This window comes from Engystomops pustulosus, chromosome 1, assembly GCF_040894005.1.
Source record: "Engystomops pustulosus chromosome 1, aEngPut4.maternal, whole genome shotgun sequence".
Taxonomy (NCBI): Eukaryota; Metazoa; Chordata; class Amphibia; order Anura; family Leptodactylidae; genus Engystomops; species Engystomops pustulosus.
In genome coordinates, this window is record NC_092411.1 from 58,346,689 (window position 1) to 58,373,578 (window position 26,890).

The 26,890-nt window shown below is 40.1% G+C and overlaps 1 protein-coding gene across 4 annotated transcripts in view; it reads right to left on the reverse strand.

Annotated features, from left to right (window-relative positions):
* Positions 1 to 2,970: 2,970 nt before the first annotated feature.
* LOX (lysyl oxidase) overlaps positions 2,971 to 26,890 on the reverse strand; it is a 43,586-nt gene continuing 19,666 nt past the window's right edge. For 2 of the 4 annotated variants that reach the window (XM_072141196.1, XM_072141213.1), the window contains exons 3-7: positions 18,215 to 18,352; positions 15,985 to 16,141; positions 9,923 to 10,018; positions 9,723 to 9,838; positions 2,971 to 6,115 (exon numbers count right to left, since the gene is read on the reverse strand). In XM_072141196.1, coding sequence (XP_071997297.1) covers positions 6,109 to 6,115; positions 9,723 to 9,838; positions 9,923 to 10,018; positions 15,985 to 16,141; positions 18,215 to 18,352 — 514 coding nt within the window. In that variant the 3' untranslated portion in view covers positions 2,971 to 6,108. Of the gene's footprint in view, positions 6,116 to 9,718; positions 9,839 to 9,922; positions 10,019 to 15,984; positions 16,142 to 18,214; positions 18,353 to 26,890 lie in introns of those variants that run through there. The other 2 variants (XM_072141204.1, XM_072141222.1) reach the window with 1 other exon arrangement.

The following is a 26,890-nucleotide window of genomic DNA, read 5'->3' on the forward strand; positions in this document are numbered from 1 at the left end:
AACACAGCTGACACTCCGCTATGAGGCCCTTATGTAGTAGTAACGCTGGGTTGGAGGACTGTGTAGCAGTGAAGAGATCTCACACCCCAGTGACCCCGAGTGCTCCAAAATCCACTCCAGTTCTGATATGTAAATCTATTTTTCTATCCAATACTGTCTGTAGCTCTGTATGGTCAAAACTGCTGATGGATTCCTTTAAAGGGGTATTCCGGGAATATGAATGTGTGACACACAAACCCATGATGATATAAATAAATGAACAAAACTCAATGTCATTAGTCACAAAACGGAGCTTAAATTGTTTGATTTTATGTTTCACAACATTTTATGTCCTCTTTAAAGTAGGTGGAGTTGTCACCAAGATGGCCGCCACTGGAAAATACAAGTCCCATGATCCTTTAGTTCTCAGTAACTTCTCCTACCTCTCAGGCTCTGCTCCCAGTGATGATGTAACAGGTTTTCTTGCTCTGTTACCATAGTAATGATGTGTAACTGCCATCACCAAAACACTGACTATACTGGATGCACTGCAACCAACTGACTACAGCCAAACATAGTAGTGATCACATGACCTACCCAGGCAGGTGCAGGACATGTGATGTGGACATGTGACCAGCGGCCATCTTCTGTTCTGCGACGGACCGCGCAGAGAAAATTAACGGACTGATTAAAGGGCCGGTAGCATTTTAATTCTTCATTACAGTCTATGTCACCAGCATTTTCTGCTAAGGGGAGCAAAATTTTAAATAACTAATTACATATTAGCTTCTATTTTGAGTATGCATTTGCATATGAATTATGCTGATTCCTGGAATACCCCTTTAAAAGTTACTATTCACTTTCCACACGTCTTTCTCGTTTCCCAGTACAGGCGGTCCCCTACTTAAGAACACCTGACTTACAGACGACCCCTAGTTACAAACGGACCTCTGGATGTTCGGTAATCCACTGTACTTTAGCCCTAGGATATAATAATCAGCTGTAGGAATTATAAAATGTGTCTGCAATGAAGCTTTTTTGTTAATCCTGGTTCTTATGACAATCCAACATTTTTAAAATCCAATTGTCACAGAGACCATAAAAAATTCTGTCTGTGGTTACAATTATATATATATACAGTTCCGACTTACATACAAATTCAACTTAAGAACAAACCTACAGAACCTATTTTGTATGTAACCCGGGAACTGCCTGTAATCTGTATTTTTAGGGAAATGTATTTTTATGTGTATAGAAATAGACCTCTTGGTAAACTAGGAGTGAGAACTTGCTGGTAAGTCTGCTTCATTCATTGTAATCCTTTTTTCAGAGAATATCCTGTATCATCCACACAGTATCATATCATATCCTGTATCATCCACAGTTAAGCGACCCACCGGAGCACTGAGCTTACGTCTTTACCTGTAGGGTGACTTGTTGGCAACAGGTACGATACTCTTAAAGGGACTTTCCATAAATATGTAAAAAAAATCCTGGTGGCCTAGTTGGAAAACAAAAATGCATACTTCCGACTCCTGGTTCCCACATCACTCTGGTACTACCGGTGTAGGTCCTCCGTGGACCACGGGATGACACTTCTGTTTTCCAGGGGACTATGCTTTCTGTGTTCTCTGGATAAAGCAGGTCCCATGACCCCCTAGAAGTTCTGGTCAGACACAGCCCCAAAACTCTAGGTGCTAGAGTGGGGTAAGTATTTTTTCCCAACCTCCTGGTATATGGAAAACCCCCTTCAAGGCCGCTTTTTTGTACCATTGGAAGAGAGAAGAAATGGGCATCATCTCAGATCTACTCCCTCCGACATAATGGGAAATAGCGCCTCATTTGGACCCTGCAGTGTAATGTACCTGCTGAGCTAGTCATTCCTGCAGTCCGTCATATAAGGGACCAGCTAGATGTAACTTTTTAGCATGTTGACACTCTGTGCTCATTGATCATAAGTGGCCATTATAGCAAATTACTGGCCTTAGCGGTGACATGTCCTCCATGCCGGCATCTCTTCTGAAGCCATTGCTTGGCTGGAGCTGACTGATGGACAGAACGTCAGTGCTGTAGGAGAGATGAGGTCTAGACGTTTAAAGGGGGTAGGTGAGATATTACTTTGTATGGGTTCTGAAATCTGGCCATTTTTGATATTTTTTTCTTACAACATTTTAAAACTATTTATATTATAAATACAATGTCTGGAACCAGTTGGGGAGGTCTTGCTGTTCTATACGCTATCCTTCAGCATATCTTCACATTGAAGACATATGTGTGTATGTGCCTAATGTACACAGAGCGATCCAAAAGTGCCTAGACTAGACATTCCTTTTTTTCCTGGTGGTAGGTCGGTTAACTCCTTGCTGCCTATGCCCTTTTTTCCTTACTTTTTTTGCTCTCCTCTCAAAAGCTCAAACTCCTTTTTGTTTAACAAAGACATCGGGGGGGGGGGGGGGTGGCTTGTCTTTTGCTTAACAAATTGTACTTCCTAGTGACAGTATTTAACCCCTTAATGACCTGGCCTATTTTTGCATTTCCATTTTTTTATTCCACACCTTCAAAATTCTATAACTTTTTATTTTTCTGGATAGATCTGTGTGAGGACTTCCTTGTATTTAAAGCGGTTGGCCACTTTACTGTATGTTTTTTTGTACAGTGAGGGGGGGGGCAGGATATTAGGTAATTTACCAATATTCATCTATTAAAAGTTCTTTTCCGCTTTCTTGATATGTAAAGTGAAGCCTCCGGTATTTTACCTCATCAGCCAGACATTGCTGACCATAATATGGCCGCAGATGGAGGGTCATGTGATCTCTATCTGTCCATAGAGCTCACCAGGACCTCATAAATATAAGATTACGCTCTGTTTTTTTAAAAGACTTTTTAAAGTTTATTTTTGTTTTTAGGCCCCCTGAGATACTCCTACAACATACTGCAACTATACTGTAACAAAAGAAAAGAATTGGCCTTTTGTCCAAGAGAGAATAAATCTTTCAATTTTCTTAGTTTTGGCCACATAGGGCTTTGCTTTTTTTTTTTTTGTTTTTTTTACACACTTGTACTTTTTCTGTTCTCGTGTTTGCGTGGAAATGCTACCAGTGTTCTGGATCGGGTGGATCAATGCTTTGCATTGTTATACTGTTTATCACATACAAACAAGACTTCTTACTTATGAAAAACTTGAAATATTTTATTCAAGTCATTTTCACATAAGTTTGCAACCAAAGTGGAGGCAGGCAAAAGAGAACCAGGAAAGTAATGGCGGAGAAGTAGCCTGTGTTATAAATATGAAATATCTGAATAAAAAGTTTTAAAGTCCATCTTCTAAGCAAACAAGAAACAGAAGCAAAGTCAAGTTGTGTCATCAAATCTACATGATAGCAAAATAAACATAAAGCTCTCTCTGTAAGCAGCATAGGCTTGCATGGATTGAATTCAAGTTACAAGTAAGCACCATTTATTACACACTTTCTTCCATGGAAACAAAGTTCAATAACATTTTTCACTTAGAATTTATGAATAATTATGTTTTCATGTAAAATTCAGTAACAATTGTTGTAGTATGACTGTATGAATTGTACAGTGACTAAAAGGGCATTGTGACGTGTGGTGGGAAGGGGGGGGGGTCATTTGGTCCTGTAATGGCAACAGTTTGTTGTGGTGGATCAAATAATGTAGGCTCAGGTCACACAGTGCAGTTCTGGATTGTTCACAATGAGGATTTTGGTACACATTTTAAAAAATCGACCATCTAAGGAGACACTTTATTCCTTTTTCTGTTAGATTTATGGGGAAATTTCATCTCTACGATGGAGGGGGGAATCCTGCATGTGGATTACAATTTAAAATGTAACTGAACTTTAAATTAAATTGCATCTATTAAGTGCAAATGATCGTAAAAAAACATTGCAATATACTTTATTTATCTGTTCGGGTGTCCTTCTTTTTCCCCTGCCTTCCTTCCTTATTTAAGCAATTTGTGTAGATCAGCTTTCTGTTCTATGTGCACCTACAGCTAAAAAATAAATGAACCTGTTAATATGTCTTTAACTCTTTGCTGACTGTATAGTATCTTTTTATAGAGCTGAATCAATTGAAATATTCTCTGGGAAAGAGTTAATCATTAGACTCCTAATCTGTCTGATGTGGACATGCCTAAGAAGGCTTTCAGATGCACTGCTCACTGCAGGAGCAAGAAGCAGAAAAGCAGAACCTGCTTTACTTAAGTATATTACAAAGTTTACTAACATCTTCTGCTCTGTTCAGTTCTGAAGAAAAACAATTACTTCAAAGGTTTAGTTATTCTTCTGTGTGAGCTCGCCATTATAGTCCTGATTTGTTGTCAAGTCTTATATTTCCATTTACAGATGGGCATCATCCAGAATGAGACACATTTGTTACTGCTTTATTTTGATGATATACGAGGCTCCTGAATGAGGAACACCCTCTCATTTCCTAAATTCTGAATTTTCTAATTGGTGTGTGAAATTGAGTTCCGTAAATCACTAGCATCACTTTTTCACAGATTCTCGTAATATGTAGTCTAAGTGACCCATAAACGTTTCAGATTAGAACTTTGACCCTACTTTTAAATGGTTCTTTCGCATAGTCCATTCAAATAAGGGCCATGGGCACCAATTAAAAAGTATTATTAAAAAGTATTGTATTCAGTGTAGCCGCCTTCCATCCGGTCCAAAAAAAGGGCACATCTTGACCTAAAAACTGCACTGTGTGGACACTGTCATAGTGTAAAAGTTGAAGGTAAAGTATGGATAGAAGAAAATACAGTTCATAAAATGTGCTAGCTTTGTTGGGTTGATATGTGATCTGTAAAGAGTTTACTATAACACTTGTGTTCACAACTACAGTGCAAATTAAGGTTGTCCTATGCTTTCCCAAATGCCCTATTCTTAGAGATGTATACTAATACTGGAATGGATATTGCTCTTTTCTGGAGAAGCAAATTTCCAGCTTCATTTTGACTAAATTAAATGCAGGAGGCACCAACCTTGCAACAAAATCCTTGCATGGTATATGTGTCCTTCAATGGTATTCCCATTGAATACATCAGTTCTGGAAGGTGACTAGTAGATGGATAGATTTTACACTGTGTACTTGGTACTTCAAGTTATTCTACTACTCGACTGACTGGGCCGAGGCCATGTGCTATATGTAACGTGTTTTTAATACACTACCTGTTTTGGCTCATAACATACTTATTTAAAGGGAAGGTGACAACTATTTTACCCAGTTTGAACACTATAAAACTATTTTATTCATTTAGGATTTGACATTTCTTAAGAATCATCTATATTAAAAGTAAATTTAAAGTCTCTTCTAAGTGCTTGGACATGCATCTATTCATGGGATCATGCAGTATTTCATAGCAATCGAACTAGCAGCTTCCACATCTTCTGAAAGCCCCAATTCAGTTTCAGTAGTGTCCATTTATTTCAGTAGTGCAATCTGATGATTACTTTATTTCCAGAGGAAGGTTATATCACTCTGAAAACCGGCTCCACCTGCACAGGAACAGAACTGAAAATGATTCTTACTGCATGAAAAGGCTTGACCCACTCATAGGAAGCTTATCAGTACCATGGTGTGATCTTCATAGCTTAGGTAAGATACATACCAGATACATTACTATGCATATAGTGTTCAGACTTATACTTAGAATTTTATATAATACTAATAATGTGTCTGTGGATCTAGAACATTTGTGGGGAAAACCAAATCATTATCAGGTTTGTAAGCCCAATATCTGATGTTCCAATGGACCAGTCACCCGTTCATTTTCCACATTGCATTAAAATACATGACAATTTCTTGCTCAATGGTCAGAATAATAAAATACTCAATATACTTATACTCCATAACTTTTGTAGGGTTAAAAATTAGTTGTTAATCTGTTTCTGAAAAAACCCCTAAAATTCCTACACACATCAACTAGATATTGTATATATTAAAGTAGCGCTGTCTTTGTTACATATGTTTCAAATCCAGTTACGTTTATTTTTTTGGTTTTGTCAAAGTCCATATGCTTCCATTGAAAAGTGTTTACATCCAATTGAATCCAACGACTTCTTAGGAATAATCCAACCTTGGACTGAATTTCTTTCCTGCAGTCTAATAGCTGTGAAGAGAAACAACAGATGACGGTTTTACATTGAAAGAACAGACAACAAACAGCAAAAAAAAACATATCTGGAATGAGTGCAAGTTGTTCATTAAGGTATGAACATGCCACAAGGGGCTTGGCACAGGCACCCTGACTCTTTACACAAGTGGTAATGCTGTTTTTCATATTATGGAAACTATTTGGCAAAACACAGCACAAACTGATCAGAATGAATTTCTTTTATCCAAATGGAAACTTGACATTCACAAGTTCATGAAAATGGTTTTGTGCTTGCCAAGAAGGCACACTTCTATGGAAGAGACTGGCGGTCTGCGTGGAAATAAGGAATGGTTCACATTTACACTTTATCCCAGAGAAATGTTGTTCTAGTCTCCAATGACACTGTCTGGTGTCATAATAAGTTGCTTCATATTTTGAGTGAAGAGATCTCTGGTTCATGGCCTCGTATTGACATGGCTAATCAAAAGCACAGTCCAGAGGACCTGTCACCAGGCAGAAAATACTGCATGACATTCAATGTGGTGTTTGTTTATTTTTTTAATCATGTCCTCTCCCTGGAAACTAATATGTGAATTACCTATTCACTCAAGTATAAGCTGACCCGATTATAAGCCAGCAGCAGCCTCCCCTCACTAATAAAATGTCCAGCAGTGGCCTCCCTACTAATAAAATGTCCAGCAGCAGCCTCCCCTCACTAGTAAAATGCCCAGCAGCAGAGACCATGCTATATTAATGAAATGTCCACCAGCCTCCCCTCACTAATGAAATGCTCAGCAGCAGCTTTCCCTCACTAATGGCCACATGCCGAGATAACAACTTATATTCATAGGCAACTACCAGTCAGGGGGTGTGGGCTTCGTGGTTGAGCAGTCAAGCGTTCACCAAGCCTCTGGCCAGCTGCGTCAACAAAACTCCTCCTGCAGTTCTGTTTTCAGCCAATTCCAGCACTTGCCTTCTCTTGTTCGAAATCTCGGAGAAACGTACACTGTGCATGCGCAATGCACGTATCTCCCTCCGGATTACACGTAGGGCCCGAGAGGAGATACTAAACACTTGTACATTCACTGCACATGTCAGAGATTTCGAACGAGAGAAGGCAGGGCAGGAATTGGCTGAAAAGAGAACTATATATGAGGGGCTTTGATGACGCAACTGGCCGAAGGCTTGGTGAACGCATGACTGCTGGACCCCGAAGCCCACCCCCTGACTGGTAGCTGCCTGTGAATATAAGTTGTTATTTCAGCATGCAGTCGGCACACCATCATTATAAGGACATGCCTGGACAACATTTAATGCAGCCTGTAAGGTATGTCTAGGGGTTTAACATGCGTAACCCTGTTCACAGGTTTCATTTAATGATAATATTTTTCTACTTGACTAAAATATATTAAAATAGGTATGGTTTGGAGTTTGCACTGATTTTTCTGTCTCTTTCTGATCTTCATGTCTTTTAGATTTATGTTAATCCTGTATCCTTGTCCTTGTGCTTTTTACCGTCACGTAGATTCATGTCATTATTACATGATGGGAACAACAGTACCAAACCAATCCACTGTTAAAGGGAACCTGTCACCTCCTGATGCCATTGACAAAGCAGTAAAGCTGACCCATCTCCTGGCGGCCATTTGGACTGAGTACCACCACCTTTCCCTGCCTCCTCTCTGCTACATAATTGCTACATAATGCCTCCCGCATGCACATTGCACCCGTGCTCTCTTCTCTAGATCTTTGTGTGCCTTGACGAATCTACAGGCACTGAGAGCATGCGCCACTTTACAGCACCATAGGAACATCTCTCACCTAGCCATATGCTCGTGCCAGAGCTTCACCTGCTCCCCACTCCTGGGCATTGCTGTGCACCTGTGAATCTGGATGGGTACAGGGAGGGCCAGAGAGGAAAGCAATTTGCATGTGTGAGAGCTCAGGCCAGCCAGAGAATCATGTAGCAGAGAGGAGGCGGGGCATGGTGCGGAGGTAGGCCACGGTGCGGGGGCGGGGTGCTCAGTCCAAACTGCCATCAGAAGGCGGGTTAGATAGATCGCTTTCTTCGAGCTCCTCAGCTCCCTGATTTGAGTTAGGAATATAAGTTCTTTTTACAGGCATGCTGCAGTGCTGGCCAGATATAAAGGCACCTTCATAGCACATTAAGGCAGCCAGATAAGGTACTTTTTATGGTTTTACAGGGCTTCAGGCGGTGACTGGTTCCCTTTTACTTATGTTAACGGCACCGTGTTATATGTGCAATCACTTTGAAATGTGAAGGGTGTAGCTGTATTAGAGTGTAAGTGGAGATAGCATACATCTGCTATTGCTACATCTGTATTCATATGTCCTATAGGTCTTGAAAACTCATAGCTGACTTCCACATTTTCACATTTGGCCCAAGAATTGGGACAGTTCCAGGTACGTACGACTAACATAGCCATAGGCCCAAGTCACCGTCCACAGTCTGGCTGGCTGATGCGAGCTGGCATACCTTTTATATGAAACCTAGTATGCTGTCCTCTCCTATAAAGTGATTTATTATGTAGTATACATTTTATACTGTAGGACATTGCATGGTCTATGTTATCCCTCTAATTTAATGCACATGCTAGGAAATTCTCCCTTTTGCACTAAATATAATTGATATTATTGAAGCCTTTTTGTTGCCATCTCATGTATTTCATGCAATGTATTATATATGTGAAGATCTCACATACAGTTTGTTGTCTGTAGATTCATAGATCTGTATTCTCTGTTTCACCAGCCTTCGCTGAACATAAAGTGAAGACATGCTGGCATGTGAACCGTGGAATAAGAAGAAACTCTGTTATTGTTTTTCCATTTTGTTGTTTCCCGTTTTTCTTATGACCTTTGTTATGTTCCTTCCATCCACCAACTATAAACCCGATTATATGAAGCTATTACAGAGACAGCTGTAGCACCAATTTCTTTTAAGGAGTGAGTCAGAGGAATAATAGCAACTCCAGACAGCGCTATTCTAGTTGGATCGGATCCAGGAAAAGATAAAGATAACTGAACCAGACAAAGTGAAATCTGTTGCGTATAAGGTCTTAAATGAAAACCCATTAGGCCAGTCTTTGTCTCACTGTGTTACTATGGAGTCATGTTCCATAATTTGATGGATTTCATTTTACTTTACCATCAAGAAAACACTAAAGATATCCATCAATGTAAAGATTACATTTCTTTAAAATCCTGAATACATCCTGGAGGGGAAAGTTCCAATTGTACACAATATATTACAATTCTTTACAATGCTTTAGGGTGCGTTCACATATGATGTTTACATTGAGTTTTGAAACGCAATACAACAGCTGTGAAGAGCAGATTTTCCTAAATACATTTACAAAACTTCAATTTCACATTAAGATGTGTGGTTTGTAAACAGAATGTTAATGCGATGTAAACTCATCGCATTAACATTTGGATTTTGTAAATGCAAATTGTAACACAAGGTCATTAAGCAAATCTCCACTGATGTTGTATTGCATTTTTGCATCGCCACGTGACCGCACCCTTACGGTTATAATGCTGCAGGTTATTGATTTATTATCACACATATAATTGTAACGATAATAGAAAATCAAATACTTACGGAGAAATTGTACAGCTAGAAGTGTATACGTGATGACCCGTGTACCGTACATCACAGCGAACAACATTGTTGGAATAATCAGATTCTGGAACCAAGTAGCTTGGATTTACACTGACCTGTGAAAAATGTATCATTAATATAGACATCCAATGCTTCTGCAGTATATATGGTAGGATGTGTTATCTGAATATTCCATTTACCTTCAAAATATAGTTTCCAGGTTTCACATCTGTGATGTCAATCCACTGGCAGTCAATATCAGCATTGTAGGTGTCATAACAACCAGGGCTTAGACCCTATACAATAGAATATAGGATTATCACATAGTAAGTATACATATGTACTATGTAATGGCCTGGATACTACATTTTCCAACTACTTCAGTACCATTCATAGTATCTTTACAATGTACAGGGCTTTGCATTCTTCCAAACAATAGATAGAAACCAACTATCAAATACAGCAATACACCAGAATGGAGCATGGTCAGGCGCAGTGCTTCTTGGGAAGAATGCTGCCATTTTTTTCAAAATCCCCTTTAAAGGTCCAAGAAATCCCTTTAATCACCTTCCCCACTGTTCACATATCATATTTCATTAAGTCTAGCTTCAATCACAGTTATATTTTACTTTTGTTACTTTTTACACAAAAGTCATCAATTAAATAATGGTAAAAAGTTGGTTTTGTGCTGCTGATGACTTATGGTACATGACGACACCTTTGAAGGGAATCTTTCAGCTCCTGAGTCCCATATAAAATAAATATATGGCTTAGTGGGTTTATATTTATTTAGGTTTTCTTGAAGTTAGAAATTTGAATATTTTTGGGGATTTTCTTAACTTCTTACAAAAATTTTTTCCTAATGACCAAACTGGCTTCTAATGTTCCCATTAGCCAGTCAATCTTTTACACATTACCATCATCATGTTTCAGTGCAGGCAGTCTGATATGTAGACGACATGTAATGTAAACCAGTTCCTTACAAAAGATATGTTAGGTAATGATTGCTCTCGTTTATACTGACATGTCAAGATCAAAACGGATCTGGGAGACATGTTGATGTATTTGTGTACATTACATACTATATTAGGGACTGGTAAAACTAAAAAAATATTGCAATGCCTTCACAAGAACTCGTGACTTATATACTATTTGAATTAGTCCATTTGCTTAGTTCACAGTTCTTTTGAAGCTACAGTGCTGAAGGTTGTACTTAAAGGAAATCAATCTCATGGAATTAATTGTTTTAACCCAAGGAGACTTAAACACTGGTGAGTGCCCCGTGAAATAGGATCCATTCTTCATTTAGCTGTAGAAGGCTTATTTTTCGTGAAAAGGACTTTTTAAAATATGCAAATGAGCCACAGGGGCTCCTGTGTACATCACAGCAGCCGCTTTTGGTGCCGCCTCCTGCTTATTATTTACCACTTCCTTTGCCCCTTATGCTGGCTTCCTCCCTTCCTTCCTTTCCCCTCCCCTGACAGAGACCCAGCAACCAACATACCCAAAAGCGGTATGTGTGACATAAACAGGAGCCCTTCATGCTCATTTACATATTTGTAAAAGTTATTTTTCATGAAAAATAAGCCATTAACAGCTAAGTGAAGAAAGGATCCTGTTTAAGGGGGCACAGTGTGTAAGGATGCTTTGGTTGAATCTACTATTTTCTTGTGGCTGCTTAACCCCTTAACGCTCTGCCCCGTAGCTCTACAGCGCAGAGGTATAAGGGATGTATGAAGAGGGCTCACGGGCTGAGTCCTCTTCATACAGAGGTGGGGGTTTTTGCATTTTGCACAAAACCCCCACCGCCAATAACCGCGGTCGGTGCTTGCACCGATCGCGGCTATTAACCCTCTAAACGCCGCCCGCAAAGTCGCGGACGGCGTTTAAAAGACGGCGGCGCGCGGGCGCCGCCATCTTTTTTTCGATCGCCACGCCCCCGAACGTCATCGGGGGGTGGCGATCGGTTACCATGGTAGCCTCGGGTCTTCTCTTGACACGAGGCTACATGGTTTATGCAGGTTCGTTACAATGAGCCAGTGGCTCATTGTAATGTAAGACCTGCAAAAACGCCATATATTGCAATACTGTAGTATTGCAGTATATGGTAGGAGCGATCTGATCATCTAGGGTTAATGTACCCTAGATGGTCTAAAAAATAGTGAAAAAAAAAGAAAAAAAAAAGTTTAAAAAATAAAAAAAATTAATAAAATATTAAAAGTTCAAATCACCCCCCTTTCCCTAGAACGGATATAAAACATAATAAACAGTAAAAATCACAAACATATTAGGTATCGCCGCGTCCCAAAATTCCCGATCTATCAAAATATAAAAACGGTTACGGCCGGCGGTGACCTCCGAGGCGGGAAATGGCGCCCAAATGTCCGAAATGCGACTTTTACACCTTTTTACATAACATAAAAAATGAAATAAAAAATGATCAAAATGTCGCACAGACCTCAAAATGGTAGCAATGAAAACGTCGCCTCATTTCGCAAAAAATGACCCCTCACACATTTCCGTGCGCCAAAGTATGAAAAAGTTATTAGCGTCAGAAGATGGCAAAAATTTTTTTTTCTTTTTTGTACACATTCGTTTAATTTTTGAAAATGTATTAAAACACAATAAAACCTATATAAATTTGGTATCACCGCGATCACACCGAACCAAAGAATAAAGTAGGCGTGTTATTTGGAGCGAAGAGTGAAAGTCGTAAAAACTGAGCCCACAAGAACGTGACGCACGTGCGATTTTTTTTCAATTTTTCCACATTTGGAATTTTTTTTCAGCTTCGCAGTACACGGCATGTTAAAATAAATAACATTACGGGAAAGTAAAATTTGTTACGCACAAAATAAGCCCTCACACAGGTCTGTACACGTAAAAATGAAAAAGTTATGGATTTTTGAAGTTGGAGAGCGAGAAATTAGCCGAAAAACCCTCCGTCCTTAAGGGGTTAAGTAACCATGGATTGGACACAAGGCTTTACAACCTGGCCTTGCTAGTTTATGTAGTTCACTAAAATTTAAACTTCGCCATCACTAGGTCTCTATTTAAATGCTGTAAGAGCCCACGTGACAATGAAAATCTATTTGTACAGTATTGTGATTATTATGATGTTAATACTATGCCACATTGCGACTGTGACTTGAACTCTACATGCAATAACTTGTTAAATATTTTTTAATAAACCCATTGAAAGATTCACAATGAATCTCATATGACATATAGATGTGTAACCCACAAATTGTAAGCTTCTAAAGATCCTTGTATACTTCAGATAGCAAAGAGCCAACTGATAGCTTTGCCGTCTATCCTCCCACATACACATGTGTCCATCGCTACAAATGTTCTGAAAGTTGAGAGGAGAGTAAAATGGTCTGCCCTGTTGGCAGTTCATCTCCTGGAACAAAAGAAATCGTCTTGAGGAGATTCCCCCCATACAAATTAAATCATGCTGGTAAAATCAGTGGGTTTGGCCAACAATCATCTTATGTGTGCTTCCAGTTTAAGATTTGTCAAAAATTAATAAAAATCTGAAAGCAAATAAAAATGGGTTTCCCTTAATTCTCCTTCCTTAGGCCATGAACCATAAATCACAGTGCCTGCAATTCACGGACCGACCACAGTACTCAAGACAATACTCCGAGCATCATATTCCCTATATTTTTATTCTGTTATCTCCGAGTCCCATCATCGGTCCATGAAATCTGGTTGACGCATGGTCTGTAATACATGGACTGACCACAGCCAGACGTCTGAACCCTAACTTTAGGTGTGTGCAATGAGTATTATGTACAGTACTGTATATTGGCATCCGTCCTCCAGAAAGACCCTGCCAAACAATCTATTTGATTCCTAGTCTTGGGTGAGGCATGTAAACTCTCTGTCGAAGAATTGTATAAATATTTCATTTTCAGTTACTAATATGCCATAGCAAGTACTAGAAGAGAAAAGTCCATGCTGTGTAATAACAGGCAGGCACGTCTCAGGGTAATGTGAGGCTCCATAGGTTTACAGAAAGTGGGACATGCATGCCTCTCTGCAGACGTGGTGGTTGCTATTACAGAAAGGGATTTTTAAAAATCTTGGCTTGAATAGTAAATGGCTTCTGATCAAATAATGTCTGAGGTTTCACTTCACATAGGAAAATGTGCATATTCCATGAAGCCAAGTAACTCTTGCCGGCTAATAAGCCTCTTGTTCTGCTTGCAGAACAGTCTATTCTTTCTCAGGATGAAGCCATTCCTGTCAGTTGTACAATGAACATTCAGAGATTCTGTGTTCTCATTCCCGTCTTGATAATGTTCCCTGAAATAAGTTATTCATCATCATTTAAAAAAAAATCCATTAAAATTTTACAAAAAAATAAAACACCTGTGTTCACCCCCTCATCGCCTCTAAAAACACCACAGCATTCCCCTGGTTAATATTCAATGGCAGCCGCATAGTAAGGGCAGATGCAAAGTGAAGGTTTCCAGACCGCCGCAGCCTCTGTGCTGGGTTTCCAGGGTATAAGAGAGGTTGGTATGAGCTCTTTTGTTACTTAAAGGGTTGTCCACTTTAAGAATATTACAGAAAATAATTAATATTGTTTGTGTAATGAAAAAATATTAAATTTTGTAATATGCTTCATATATATATATATCAATTCTGTATCAAGTTTGTAGATCTCTGCTTGCTGTCTTTTATAGGAAGCTTCTCTGTTAACCTCCTGTAGATGAACACCGGTCCATGGTCATGTGATGTCACACAGGTGCACAGCTCATTAGCATCACACAGCTTTGATTACACTGTGTGTTATAACAAGCCATGCACCCGTGTAACATCACATGACCATGGACTGGGGTTTATCTACAGGAAGTAAACAATGAAGCTTCCTGTTGCATGACAGCGAGCAGAGATCTTGGAAACCATGAAGAACTGATACAGAAAGTGCATTGGAAAATTGTTGAACTTTTCATCACACAAACAATATCAATTATCTGCGGGAATGTGTTTAAAGTGAACAACCCCTTTAAGGCTTTTTCATTTTCCTACAGAGATAAATGGAACGGACTGTACAGCAGAGCTCTGTAGCTGGCTACACACATCCCCCTCTTCTCAGCTGGTAGGATGGCAAATTAGTTTCATCCTGTTGTTTCCCAATATGTGTCACTTATCCCTTTTACTGCAATCTCTCTCTCAGGATGAAACGCTCATTGAAACACATGTGATCGATCACCAGAACCCGGTGAACTGCATTGTTTAAGGGGATGGTTCCAGATCAGGATAGAGGCCGAGGCCCACCACTGGGCGCTAGCGTTGCGTTTACCGCACCCTAAGGACCCTGTTTTGGAACATGTTAACAGTTGTTTCAATGGCTATTGCAAAGCCCTATGTATTTCTGTGGGCACACATACATGGCAATGGCTTCCACAGCCCATGGTATGAGCCGACTGCCTGCACAGCAAAATTCAGAGCAGGTCCTATTCTTGTCCATGTTTGATGCTTTGTCATTCTTTTCTACTGATATCTTTGCATGAGTGGACCTCAAACGTGGATGGATGACACACAGGCTGCAAAAAATGGACCATGTTGATCCGTTGTTAGCAGCCTGAGATGCCATGTTTCATTTGCAGATAAACTTACTGTGCTTGAGTATTGAGAGCTCAATATAAAACTGTTGCCACTATCTTATATCTGGTACCAGTGGTGGATTAAGAACGCCATGGGTCCCTGACTTTATGAGGATTGGTGGCCATTACAAATCTAATTATTTAATGGCATTTAGTTCCTTCATATGGTATTAGAAATAAGCTACTAGGAAATGAGGGATGTCCCTTCTGTTCACTTTTAGGACCTTCAAAGCTCCTGGAAGGACCATACCTGTTGCAAGCTTGAGGATTTTATGGATGGAGGTCCTTATTTTTATTGTCTCTACAGAACAGTATAAAACTTGGTGATTGGTTCAAGTAGTCATGGGGCCCCCCAAAAGCATTGGGCCACGAGCAGATGCCCAAACCCCCTTTATTAGAATCCACTACTTTCTCGCAAGTAAACCAGCTAATACTAACTGGTGGTTACCAGAAAATCTGCAGAATGTGGTTTTATATATACAGTAAATGGTGAGAGAAATCTCTATCTGTATCTTAAAATGTATAAAAAAATGTATAGACATCAACTTTGCAGATGGCAGGCTATTCTATTTGGGTATTTGTCTATGCCAGGAGTAAGGAGGGATAATTATAAAATGCAAACAGTATTGACAGCCATTTCTTACCTGTGTATGTGCAGTACATGCAAATCGCCTGTAGTATCCATAGTCACAAGAGGTATCTTCCAGACAAAAACTGGCCTTGTGTCCTTCAGCAACTCTTCTGTGTGACTGTGCATCAAGTAAGTCATAGTGACTGAATTCATCCATACTGTGGTAATGTCTGTCAATGACATAAACAGTAACCCATATTTTAGTATAATCTGCTTTGAAAGAAGGAATTAGCACCCTATTGTATGTGAGGAAATGTGAAAAAAATATGATTTTGACACAGTTTTCTGCTGCATTTAGCCTTAACCTTTCCAAGGACTCCGCTCAGAGTCTCCGGTGCTGGACAACTTAAGCTGGGTTCAAACCTTTTTTGTCCATATGTTGTAAGGACACGTTGGCCAGATTCCTGAGGTGTCCTTTACAACATATGGCACAGACGTATCTGTATGCTTATACGGTGGGATACGTCGCCCAGTAACTCCTCCTCCCCCCTGAATGTGGGGGGAGGGGTGAACAATGGCAGCAGGTGGGACTGCCTATATACAGGGGATATGTGTGGGGACTACCTATATACTGGGGGCATGTGCTGTGATGGGCTCCCTTTATACTGGGGCATGTTGTGGTATAGGCTACCTAAGTTGCTAATATATTACTTTTGTTGCTTTACACCTACAACAATTATATCTCTGTGGTATTGGTAGTGGATCGATTTTCTGCTATTCAGTCTATAAATGTTCTTTTACTTATCCCTTGTGCTGGAAAAAATGATGAGCGAAGATGTAGATGAAGATGTGAATGGGGAAAGCAAATGTAACTGGCTGTACATTTACTGGAAAAGAACATTTCTTTCACTGCCTGGAAGTATAGATGTGCATCATCAAGTATTTCAGCATAGCAATGAAGTGATCTCAAAATAGGAAAAATGAATTGTGCAGCCACCAGATTTGCACTTAGCTGAATAAATCCAGATGTTCAGAAGTTCAGTGTTTTTATAATTTCCTGTTCTAAAACAGTTATGATAGATGTATGAAATACAGCATTTTTTTAAGGTTGAATGACAAAGCTTTGACAAAAGCAAAAGCCTTAAGGCACAGTGCAAATGGTTGGAAATTCTTCTCGAAACAGAAAAATTCCAAGCAAGTTTTATATTGTTCTAAAAATACTGATTTACTGAATGCTGTATTTTTTATTGTTGGCTTCCCGTTTATTCATATAGAGAAGTAGATTATCTGTAGTGTATGTATAAGTACAGGAACATTCAACAGATTTATTACAGAGTGATCTATACTTTTTGCAACTGGTTGGGTTCTTTTTTATTAAAAAAGACCTTTACCTCTTACAAATATTGCATCAACCCCATCTGACTGTGTTTTTAACATGACAGATTCACATAGTGATCACTGAAATAAATGATAAACCAACATGATAAACAAGGTAAACTTGACAAACTGCACAGAGCACATCTCCCTATGCCCCTGCTTCCTCTGCAATTCCCCCTCCATCTGCCTGCTGTAATCTCACACAGTGGGAGGAAGGAAGTGCACAAGCACAGTGTAACAGCCTGTGAAGTCAAAGCACAAACGGGCTCTGGTAAATTCTGGATCACTTGCATAATTTTAAAAGTTGATTTTATAAGGAAGGAGGTCATGGATAAAACACATAGGAAGATTACCACATCCACTGACCCTGGATACGTATAGGTAAGGGTTCCCGGTTTATCATGATCGATTTTGATGGTAGATTTCCTTTCAATACAATGGTGGGATTTTGTGGAGGTAGTTTTTAGCTCATCGGATCCAGAAAATGGAGGGGAAGACTGAATAGTTTAAGTCAAAAGTAGGATAGTTAAACTTTTTTTTTCTTATTGAGATGTTGTGTATTGTATTGAATTTGTATGTATTATTTGTGTTCTAAGTTGTTGATGCTTTGAATTGTAAAATTAGAAAAACAGGTCGATGGTAAGTTGTATTCATTTAATAAAATTGTCTAGTTTTTCCCCAGACACAGCAGTTCTTTTGTCCTTGGCTTGTATGGACTATTAAATCAGTTTTAACATTGAAGTAAATGAGGCTGAGCTGTAATATGAGACTATAATAAGAATAATAGTTTAAAGAACCTGGAATTTTGTATACACTGCCCGCTTATTACTCACAATATTTTCCAGGTGCCTCTCTGTGTATTGGTTATTTTTGATAGTGTGAAAAAGCTGAGCATTTTTAACCTCCTGGGTCAATGCTGTACTTACTGGTGGCAGCTGTGCCATTCCCAGGAATAACGGGGTCGGCTTGGCAGGAAGTCAGCGGTACCTTGATTCTTCACTCTCTGGGGAAAGCGGAGGAGCACCCTCTGGTCATAATCTCTGACATCGGAGCGGTAGGCTGAGCTTCAGTGTTACACAAAAAATAAGAGAGAAAATGAGAGTTACTCTAAATGCCTTGATGTGACACATGAAAAACAAAGTTGGGTGACATCAGTGGAGAAATCTCTGAAACACTTTTACAAGTGTAAATGTAAATGATTCAATATGAATCACGTAACCACAAATCCAGGGAAAACCTACCAGGAAGAGAAAATATGCAGTGAGTAATCTCTGTCTGCAGTGACTATGGCAGTTTGGATAAAGTCTCTGCTTTTCCACACCTGAGTAAATTTTGCCTTCAAAAATCAGGAAAACCACAAGTTCCCTGTGAATTGCTAGCAAGGCAGCAACATTTAACATCTTATTACATCTCATTACAGCTTGAAATGCCTACTCCAATTTAATTTGAGGTTCTATTCTCAAAACATTTTTGTTTTTAACTGTTGTGGTCCTTGTGAAAGCAATTAAGAATCGAGGACAGGTCCATGAGTAATATTAATCTTGCGTTAAAATTTGCGTCTATTTCCAGAAAAACAGACCAAAGTAGAATGTTTTTAAATGTAGAATTTGGGTCTGTGTGACATAAGTGAAATGACCCCACATACTGCCTATGGATCAGTTTGTTGTCCAACGGTCAACTCTAGTACATGAGGATCGTATAGCACACACTCTTAAAGGTCATTGCTCTACTTCAACCCTTAAAGGGTTTCAGACTTATGTTATGATCAAAGTTTTTAGTCATTAAAGGATACTATTGTATCTGCACTATTTTATCAATAATATGAGTGGTTTGGTGTGTACAGACTTCAAAACTACTTTCAGATACACTAATCACTATTAAGGATGAGCAGATCCTTTCAGGTTCAGGCTACAGAACGCTTGTACCAACCAGTAACACCCTTAATCAGTGCTGGTAAAGCTCCCAATGGCATTAACCAGTGGATCATTGCTCCCTGTTACGTCATCATGTAAGTGAGAAATGGTGCAAAGTACAACTCACCAGTCTTCAACTACACCAGATTTAACATCGAGCATCAGGCACAGTGATATAGTGCAGCAGAACACTGGGGCTCATTTACTAAGGGCTCTTCAGCCGCACTTTCGTCGGGTTTCCCGACTTTTACCATTTTGCGCCGAATTCCGCTGGGATTTTGGCTCACGTGATCGGATTTTGGCGCCGGCTTTCACGTGACAGAAATCGGGGGGCGTGGCCGTGGGAAAACGGATTCGGAAAAACCACAGAATTTAAAAAATAAATTGTGTCGCAAAATCAATCACTCACATGCACCAGGAATAGGTTGGTGAACTCAGGCGGACCTCGGCGCAGCAGCAACACCTGGTGGACATCGGGAAGACCTAAATCCACGTCGTAGTATGCGCAGGGCTGTCATCATGGGGGTCTAGTAGGACTGTGTTCAACTGCCCCCTCAGTTTTCCAATCAGTATCCACTAACGCCCCATACCTGGGCCATAAATGATCTGCCATCAGTCTGAGGAAAAAAAATTCTATAATTACCTTCAGCTTCCCCACCTCTGCAGCTCCTTCTTGTCTTCTTCAGGCATGGGCATATCACTACAATGTGGTGGTGTCGGGGCCATGTGACATCATGGTGTATGTGCCACGCAGGCCATTACACTGACCACACACAGCTGCGACACTGCAGCGTCATAGTGATGCGCCCGGGCCAGAATAGGAGAAGACGGAGCCAGAGGACTGGAGAGAAGAAGCCAAAGGTGAGTATAGATTTTTTTTTCTAGATAAATTTCGTTAAAGGAAACCTACCACTTGAAGTGGTAGGTGTAAGAAGGCAATACCGAGCACCAGCTCAGGGTGAGCTGGTGCCGCAGCTTATTTTTGTTAGTGTTTTAAACCGCTGTATCGTGGTTTAAAACACTTTTTAAACTTTATGGCTGAAGCTGCTTCGGCAGACCATGCACGCGTCCGTGTGCGCAGCTACATAGGAGGTGAAGGAGAGCCGCGCGCATGGCCGCGCGCATGGTGCGCCGAAGCAGCTTCGGCCTTAAGGTTTAAAACAAAACCAAAATAAGCTCGGTATTGCCTCTTTACACCTACCACTTCAAGTGGTAGCTTTCCTTTAAAGGGGGGCATCTGCTGTGAACTGGGGGTGGTTGACTTTGGACTGAGGGGGGGCTGATTATTTACTGGGTGGTCACGTGCTGGGACTGACTATATACTGAGTGTTAATGTCCTGGCGCTGACTATATACTGAGTGGTCACGTGCTAGGTCTGACTATATACTGAGTGGTCACGTGCTGGGTCTATTTATATACTGAGTGGTCACGTGCTGGGTCTATCTATATACTCAGTGGTCACATGCTGGGGCTATCTATATACTGAGTGGGCACGTGCTGGGTCTATCTATATACTGAGTGATCACATGCTGGGTCTATCTATATACTCAGTGGTCACATGCTGGGTCTATCTATATACTGAGTGATCACGTGCTGGGTCTATCTATATACTGAGTGATCACATGCTGGGTCTATCTATATACTGAGTGATCACGTGCTGGGTCTATCTATATACTGAGTGGTCACATGCTGGGGCTATCTATATACTGAGTGGTCACATGCTGGGTCTATCGATATACTGAGTGGTCACATGCTGGGGCTATCTATATACTGAGTGGTCACATGCTGGGGCTATCTATATAATGAGTGATCACGTGCTGGGTCTATCTATATACTGAGTGGGCACATGCAGTACAGTACGGTCCTTTCAAAAAGGTCTGGCTTGTCATGGCTTAAAAATGTTTTGGTCAAAAAAAAATTGTGTATACATTATTATGTAATATCAATGTGGAAATGGACGCTGGCAAGGGGGGGGGGGGCACACAAATCTTCCAGTCAGGGCCACAAAATTCTTAGTGGAGGCCCTGAATGTGCATCACTTTGATAAATGTCCTCTACTGGATTCAGGAGAAAAAATGAATTGGGAGTTATTTATTACTGACTTTTTGGGATAAAAAAATGGCAAAAAAATCACAAAGGGCCTTTTCCCACTACTCAGCAATAATGTCTTAAACATAGAACCACTGCTGGTGCAATGCCATGCAAAAAAGTCACAAGGTCACTCCCCTCCTGGTGTGTGTGCTGTTAGGATTATTTTATTCTACTTGTTATTATTTTGTGATTATTAGGCAGGGTAAAATGATTATTGGGCTATATTCACACTGCCGTTGCCCGCCCGTACCGTACCGTAGCGGGCAACGGCAGTGTACGGGGAGAGGAGGAGGAGGTGAGCGCAGCTCACCCCCGCCCCTCTCCATAGCAACCTATGGCGCACGGCCCCGTATTACGGGAAAAGATAGGACAGGTCCTATCTTTTTCCCGGGTACGGAACGGTACGGTGCCGCACGTGTGCTGCACCGTACCGCTCCCGTAGGGTGCCGTGCGCCCATAGGAGTATATGGGGGACGTATATCGGCCGTATATACGTCGGCCGTATATACGTCCTCCATACGTTCGTGTGAATGTAGCCTTAGGCAGCTGCCAAATGATGATTCCCTGCTAAAAGAATTCCTCAAGTCTTGCTAGAATCTACGGTTATACCTATATTTAAGTTATACCTGTAATAAATTACTTTTACAACTGAGAGTAAAAAGGGTTAATTTGTCAAATATACTGTATATTTCTATCATCAGACAGTTAAGAACAAGATGAATTGCTCCTGATGCTCATAAAACCTCAACCTTTATTCGGAGGCCCCTATACCTTGTTGCCCTCCATGGAGCAAAGTGTAATTTACAGGATAGATTTAAAAAAAATGTGATTTTAGATCTTTTATTAGAACAAGATGTGAAACAGTCTAGTCCATAACTCCAGAGTCCCGGCATCTGAGCAGATCTGGAGGCCTACACCATACATCAGAGAGCTCAGTGATTACACTCATGTCACAATACATAGAATTACAATTAAGTCTGATTTGGTTTATCAGCTGCTGCACATTCCTGCGAGAGGACACATTGCCAAAAGAAATACGGTTAAGTAATTACATTTCAGACAAACTGGAGTCGGAATCTAAAGGATATAAACCTCCCCCAGCTCATCTTTTCCCTTTTGTGCACGAGTGTACTTTCCAGTCAAAAGGCAAAAAAATAATAAATATTCTAATTTATGTTATCATTTTTAGTCTCAAACGATTATAACAAGTGGATTAAAAATATTTCTAAGGATTTGTGAGCACAAAATGTTATAAAAATATTTCCTGAAATGCCATGAACTCTCATGTTATAATGACGAAAATAATTACATTTTATATCGACCTTAATTTATGCATTTTATTTTTACATAATACATTATATATATATATATATATATATATATATATATATATACATACTGTATATACTGGCGTATAAGACTACTTTTTAACCCCTTAAAATAATGGCTACAGTGGGGGGTCGTCTTATACGCCGGATATACGGGGGCCGCACTGTGTGAGGTGTTTTTTTTTCCCCGTCAGCGTGCAGAGAGCCGCTTCGCCTCTCACAGTCATTAGAAGAGGCTTAGTACGCGCTGACGGGGCGGCGCGCTGTATGCTAATGCAGCCGCCCTGTCACAGCGGTCGGCGTCACAGAGCTGGGGGTCACAGGCGGCACTTACAGAAGCATGTCGGATCTTCATTAATATCGCAGCTTACAGTTATGATCACCAGGCACTTGCTCTCTTGTTTGTTTTGCAAAGTTTTAAGCAGACTTTTTTTTCATTTGGGAGAGGGGTAGTCTTATACAGTGAGTATATACCAAATTCTATATTTTTAGGGCAGAAGTTGGGGGTCGTCTTATACGCCCGTTCGTCTTATACGCCGGCATATACGGTATATCTTTTACCTATATATCTTTAATTAATGTGTCCTTTATCTACCTTCTATTTCAGTAGGGTTTGGAGCCATTCCCATTACCACATGGGTAATTGACTTTTGGATACGGTTGTAATTTTCATTTTAACATAGTGTTTTGTGAAATTTATACAAAAGAAGCATGCCAGACACAAGCCCCAGAAGGTAGGATTGCATGCTCTCTGGCATTATTTTATGATAAGCTCCTATTTTATATGAAAGTTGTATAATATAGACTTTTAGAAAATAAGAAAAATTAATAGCAAATTTCCAAATTTCCAAATCATCTAAAACTGTCCAGAAACTTTAGAATTGTATTTACCAAACCAACCAATTTATATGGTATTGGCTGTAAGTTGACCCATTGATGGTAGATGTAAGATGAGATATGGATTTAGTTGTTTAGATAGTTTAGATATGGATTTTATAGTTTAAATGTTTACATCTTTTCTTAGGAAGATAAGAAATGAGTGGTGTTCCTTCTCCCAATTTATTGCGTCGGACAGCCAAGTGTGCATGTGTATGGAGAGGTCAGGTAAAGCTCAGGTCACACCTGCGTTGGAGGTTTTTCATTACACTCTTTCTTTTAGGAGTAAGGGGAACAAAGAATGGCAGATGAATGGAAAGTCTTCGTCCGCCTTCAGTTCTGCAATGAATTCCATGTACGGATGGTTGCCTTCCATATCAATTATATTATAGTAGTGTTAAAAAAGAATATCTGTTGCACTATTTTTTCCAATATTTCATGACGGAAGCAGAGAATGGAACCTGCTGAATGCAGGTGTGAACTGAACCTAAGACAGCTGTTGGCTGTACCAATGTTCAAGGAACAAGTACCTAAAGTGTAAAGACAGCTTTAGGATCTGTTCCAATCTCCATACAGACCCTTTATCCGTGCCATTATAAATAAGGGCCATTCCTCATGTGTAAACCACTTTGTTTTCTCCCCTTGACTGTTGTTTGGCTTTTTCTTTCAGTGTTTGATGAATACAAACTATTTCTGTGTAGAATTGGTGCATATAATGTTTATTTTACCTGGTCTGCGGTCAAAGAAGAAAAAGCCTTCATAAAAAATTATCTAAAAAACTACTACTTCGCCAACACTACTAAATTATGTTAAAAAATGCATACATTTGGCTCTATTCACAGCCATGAGATTAGCATAAGAGGTTAACTTTACTTCAACACGTAGATGGTGGTTGAGCGTGTGCACTTCCACTACTAAGGTGGTCAGACTTGTAGCAATAAACACTTATCCCTTATCATGTTGATAAATATTAGCCATGGAATAATGGCTAATTTAAAGTTGGATTTTGTAAAATATTGCAAATTATTTTTAATTATTGCAAACCTTACTGACACACAGCAGTCAAGCTAAAAGTCATGGTCACTGACAACTGAGGATTTCTTTAAAAACGTCCTCTATAATAATAATAATAATAATAATAATAATAATTCCTTTATTAATATAGTGCACACAGATTATGCAGCACTACACAGAGCTTGCCAGATCAATCCCTGTCCTCAATGGGGCTCACAATCTAATCAACCTACCAGTATGTTTTGGAGGACCCAGTGGAAACACACGCAAACACAGAGGGAACATTCTTTGCAGACGCTGACCCTGGGACTTGAACCCAGGTCTCCAGTGCTGCAAGGCTGTAATCCTAACCCTATCTACCTGTCAGACTATCCTTTCAGGATAAGTGACAGTGGATACACAACTCTTAGTCTATAACAGACTGAACTTACAATATTGGTTTAAATATTTATTTTAATTCTATTCTGCATCAGATATACTTTATTTAATCCGAATATTTGCTACATCGTTTCCTAGTACTTGTCTGGTGAAGGGAGGTTTTTGTTGTAGTATGGGATGACTGGGGGGCCCCATTGTCTGATTACACATTCTTCTTGTTACGAGTAAGACTGATTGTTAACAATGTCACTAATTTGTTGCTGGATTCAGCCGTGCTGACAAAGTTGAATGACTTGGAAAAAAGCCACAAAACACGTCCTCTGGGGCTAGTAAATTCTACTTACATCACTACATTTGGCAGAAAGGGTGCTGTAATGTTATGCCTTCTCATATGTGTATTTTACTTTTTCACTTTCTTTAAACTTTCTTCTGTTATGTTATACAAACTATAAGAGTGCAGGGCTGAAGGGGGATCTTTTCATTATATTTGAGTGGTTTGAAAGGTTCTAACCTTAAAGGGGTTGGCCACTTTTGTAATGTGTGTGTAAGTATGGGGGCAGGATTGTAGAATTCATGCTTGTAGAGGTTAGTTGCTCTAATACATTCTGTACACTGTGCATATAATATGAGGGAAAAACCTGTATTCTAACATTTAAAAATTCAGAAATACAGAAACACACACATGAAAAAGTACTTTAGGTATTAAAGCCAAGCCTTCATGCTATCTAGCACTGCTAGATTATTAGCAGCATTATGATATGAAACAGTGAGCAATTCCCAGAGAAAAACCTGATATTGAAAGTTCCATCATTCATTAAAACCAACTGTTCATGAGGCAATTCCTCTATATCCAGAAATTGTTAGAGATTAGAGATGAGCGAACATGCTCGTCCGAGCTTGATGCTCGGTCGAGCATTAGGGTACTCGAAACTGCTCGTTGCTCGGACGAATACTTCGCCCGCTCGAGAAAATGGCAGCTCCCGCCGTTTTGCTTTTTGGCGGCCAGAAACAGAGCCAATCACAAGCCAGGAGACTCTGCACTCCACCCAGCATGACGTGGTACCCTTACACGTCGATAGCAGTGGTTGGCTGGCCAGATCAGGTGACCCTGGGATAGACTAGCCGCTGCCCGCGCTGCTCGGATCATTCTGTGTCTGGATGCCGCTAGGGAGAGAGCTGCTGCTGGTCAGGGAAAGCGTTAGGGTGTTCTATTAGCTTACTGTTAGGCAGGAGTGATTCTCAAAGAACCCAACAGCCCTTCTTAGGGCTACAATAACGTTCTACTTTTTTTATTTTAATTTGCATCTAGTACCATTTTGTGAGGAATTAGCAGGGGGACTTGCTACCGTTGTGTTTAGCTCTTAGTGGCACACATATCCATAGCAAAGACCGAAGTGGGAAAATTTAGTAGGGGTTGGATTTCAATTAGGCACTAACTCAGTGTCATCTCATCTGGCATAGTAGTGTGCTTTGATACTTGGCTAGAAAATAGCCATAGGAGAATACAAAGAGCTTACTTACGCATACAGTAGCGTTCTATATATTTGATTTCTGGTTGATCTGCTGGTGGCTGTACTTTCTGCAGTGCATGTACTAGCCAATTCTGAGCAATTTGTAGTGAGACTTGCGACCGCTGTGTTCTGCGCTTAGTGACGCACATATCCATAGCAAAGACCGAAGTGGGAAAATTTAGTAGGGGTTGGATTTCAATTAGGGGTTGGATTTCAAAAATAAAAACACAAAAAAAAACAAAAAAAAGTAAAAAAAAAAATAAAGTTATAACTCTCATTTTAAAAATGTTTAACCCGAGGGCTAGGGGTAGAGGACGAGGGCGGGGACGTGGGCGTCCAACTACTGCAGGGGTCAGAGGCCGTGGTCCTGGGCGGGGTGAGACACCACCTGCTGATGAGGGAGCAGGGGAACGCCGCAGAGCTACACTCCCTAGGTTCATGTCTGAAGTTACTGGGACTCGTGGTAGAGCACTGTTGAGGCCAGAACAGTG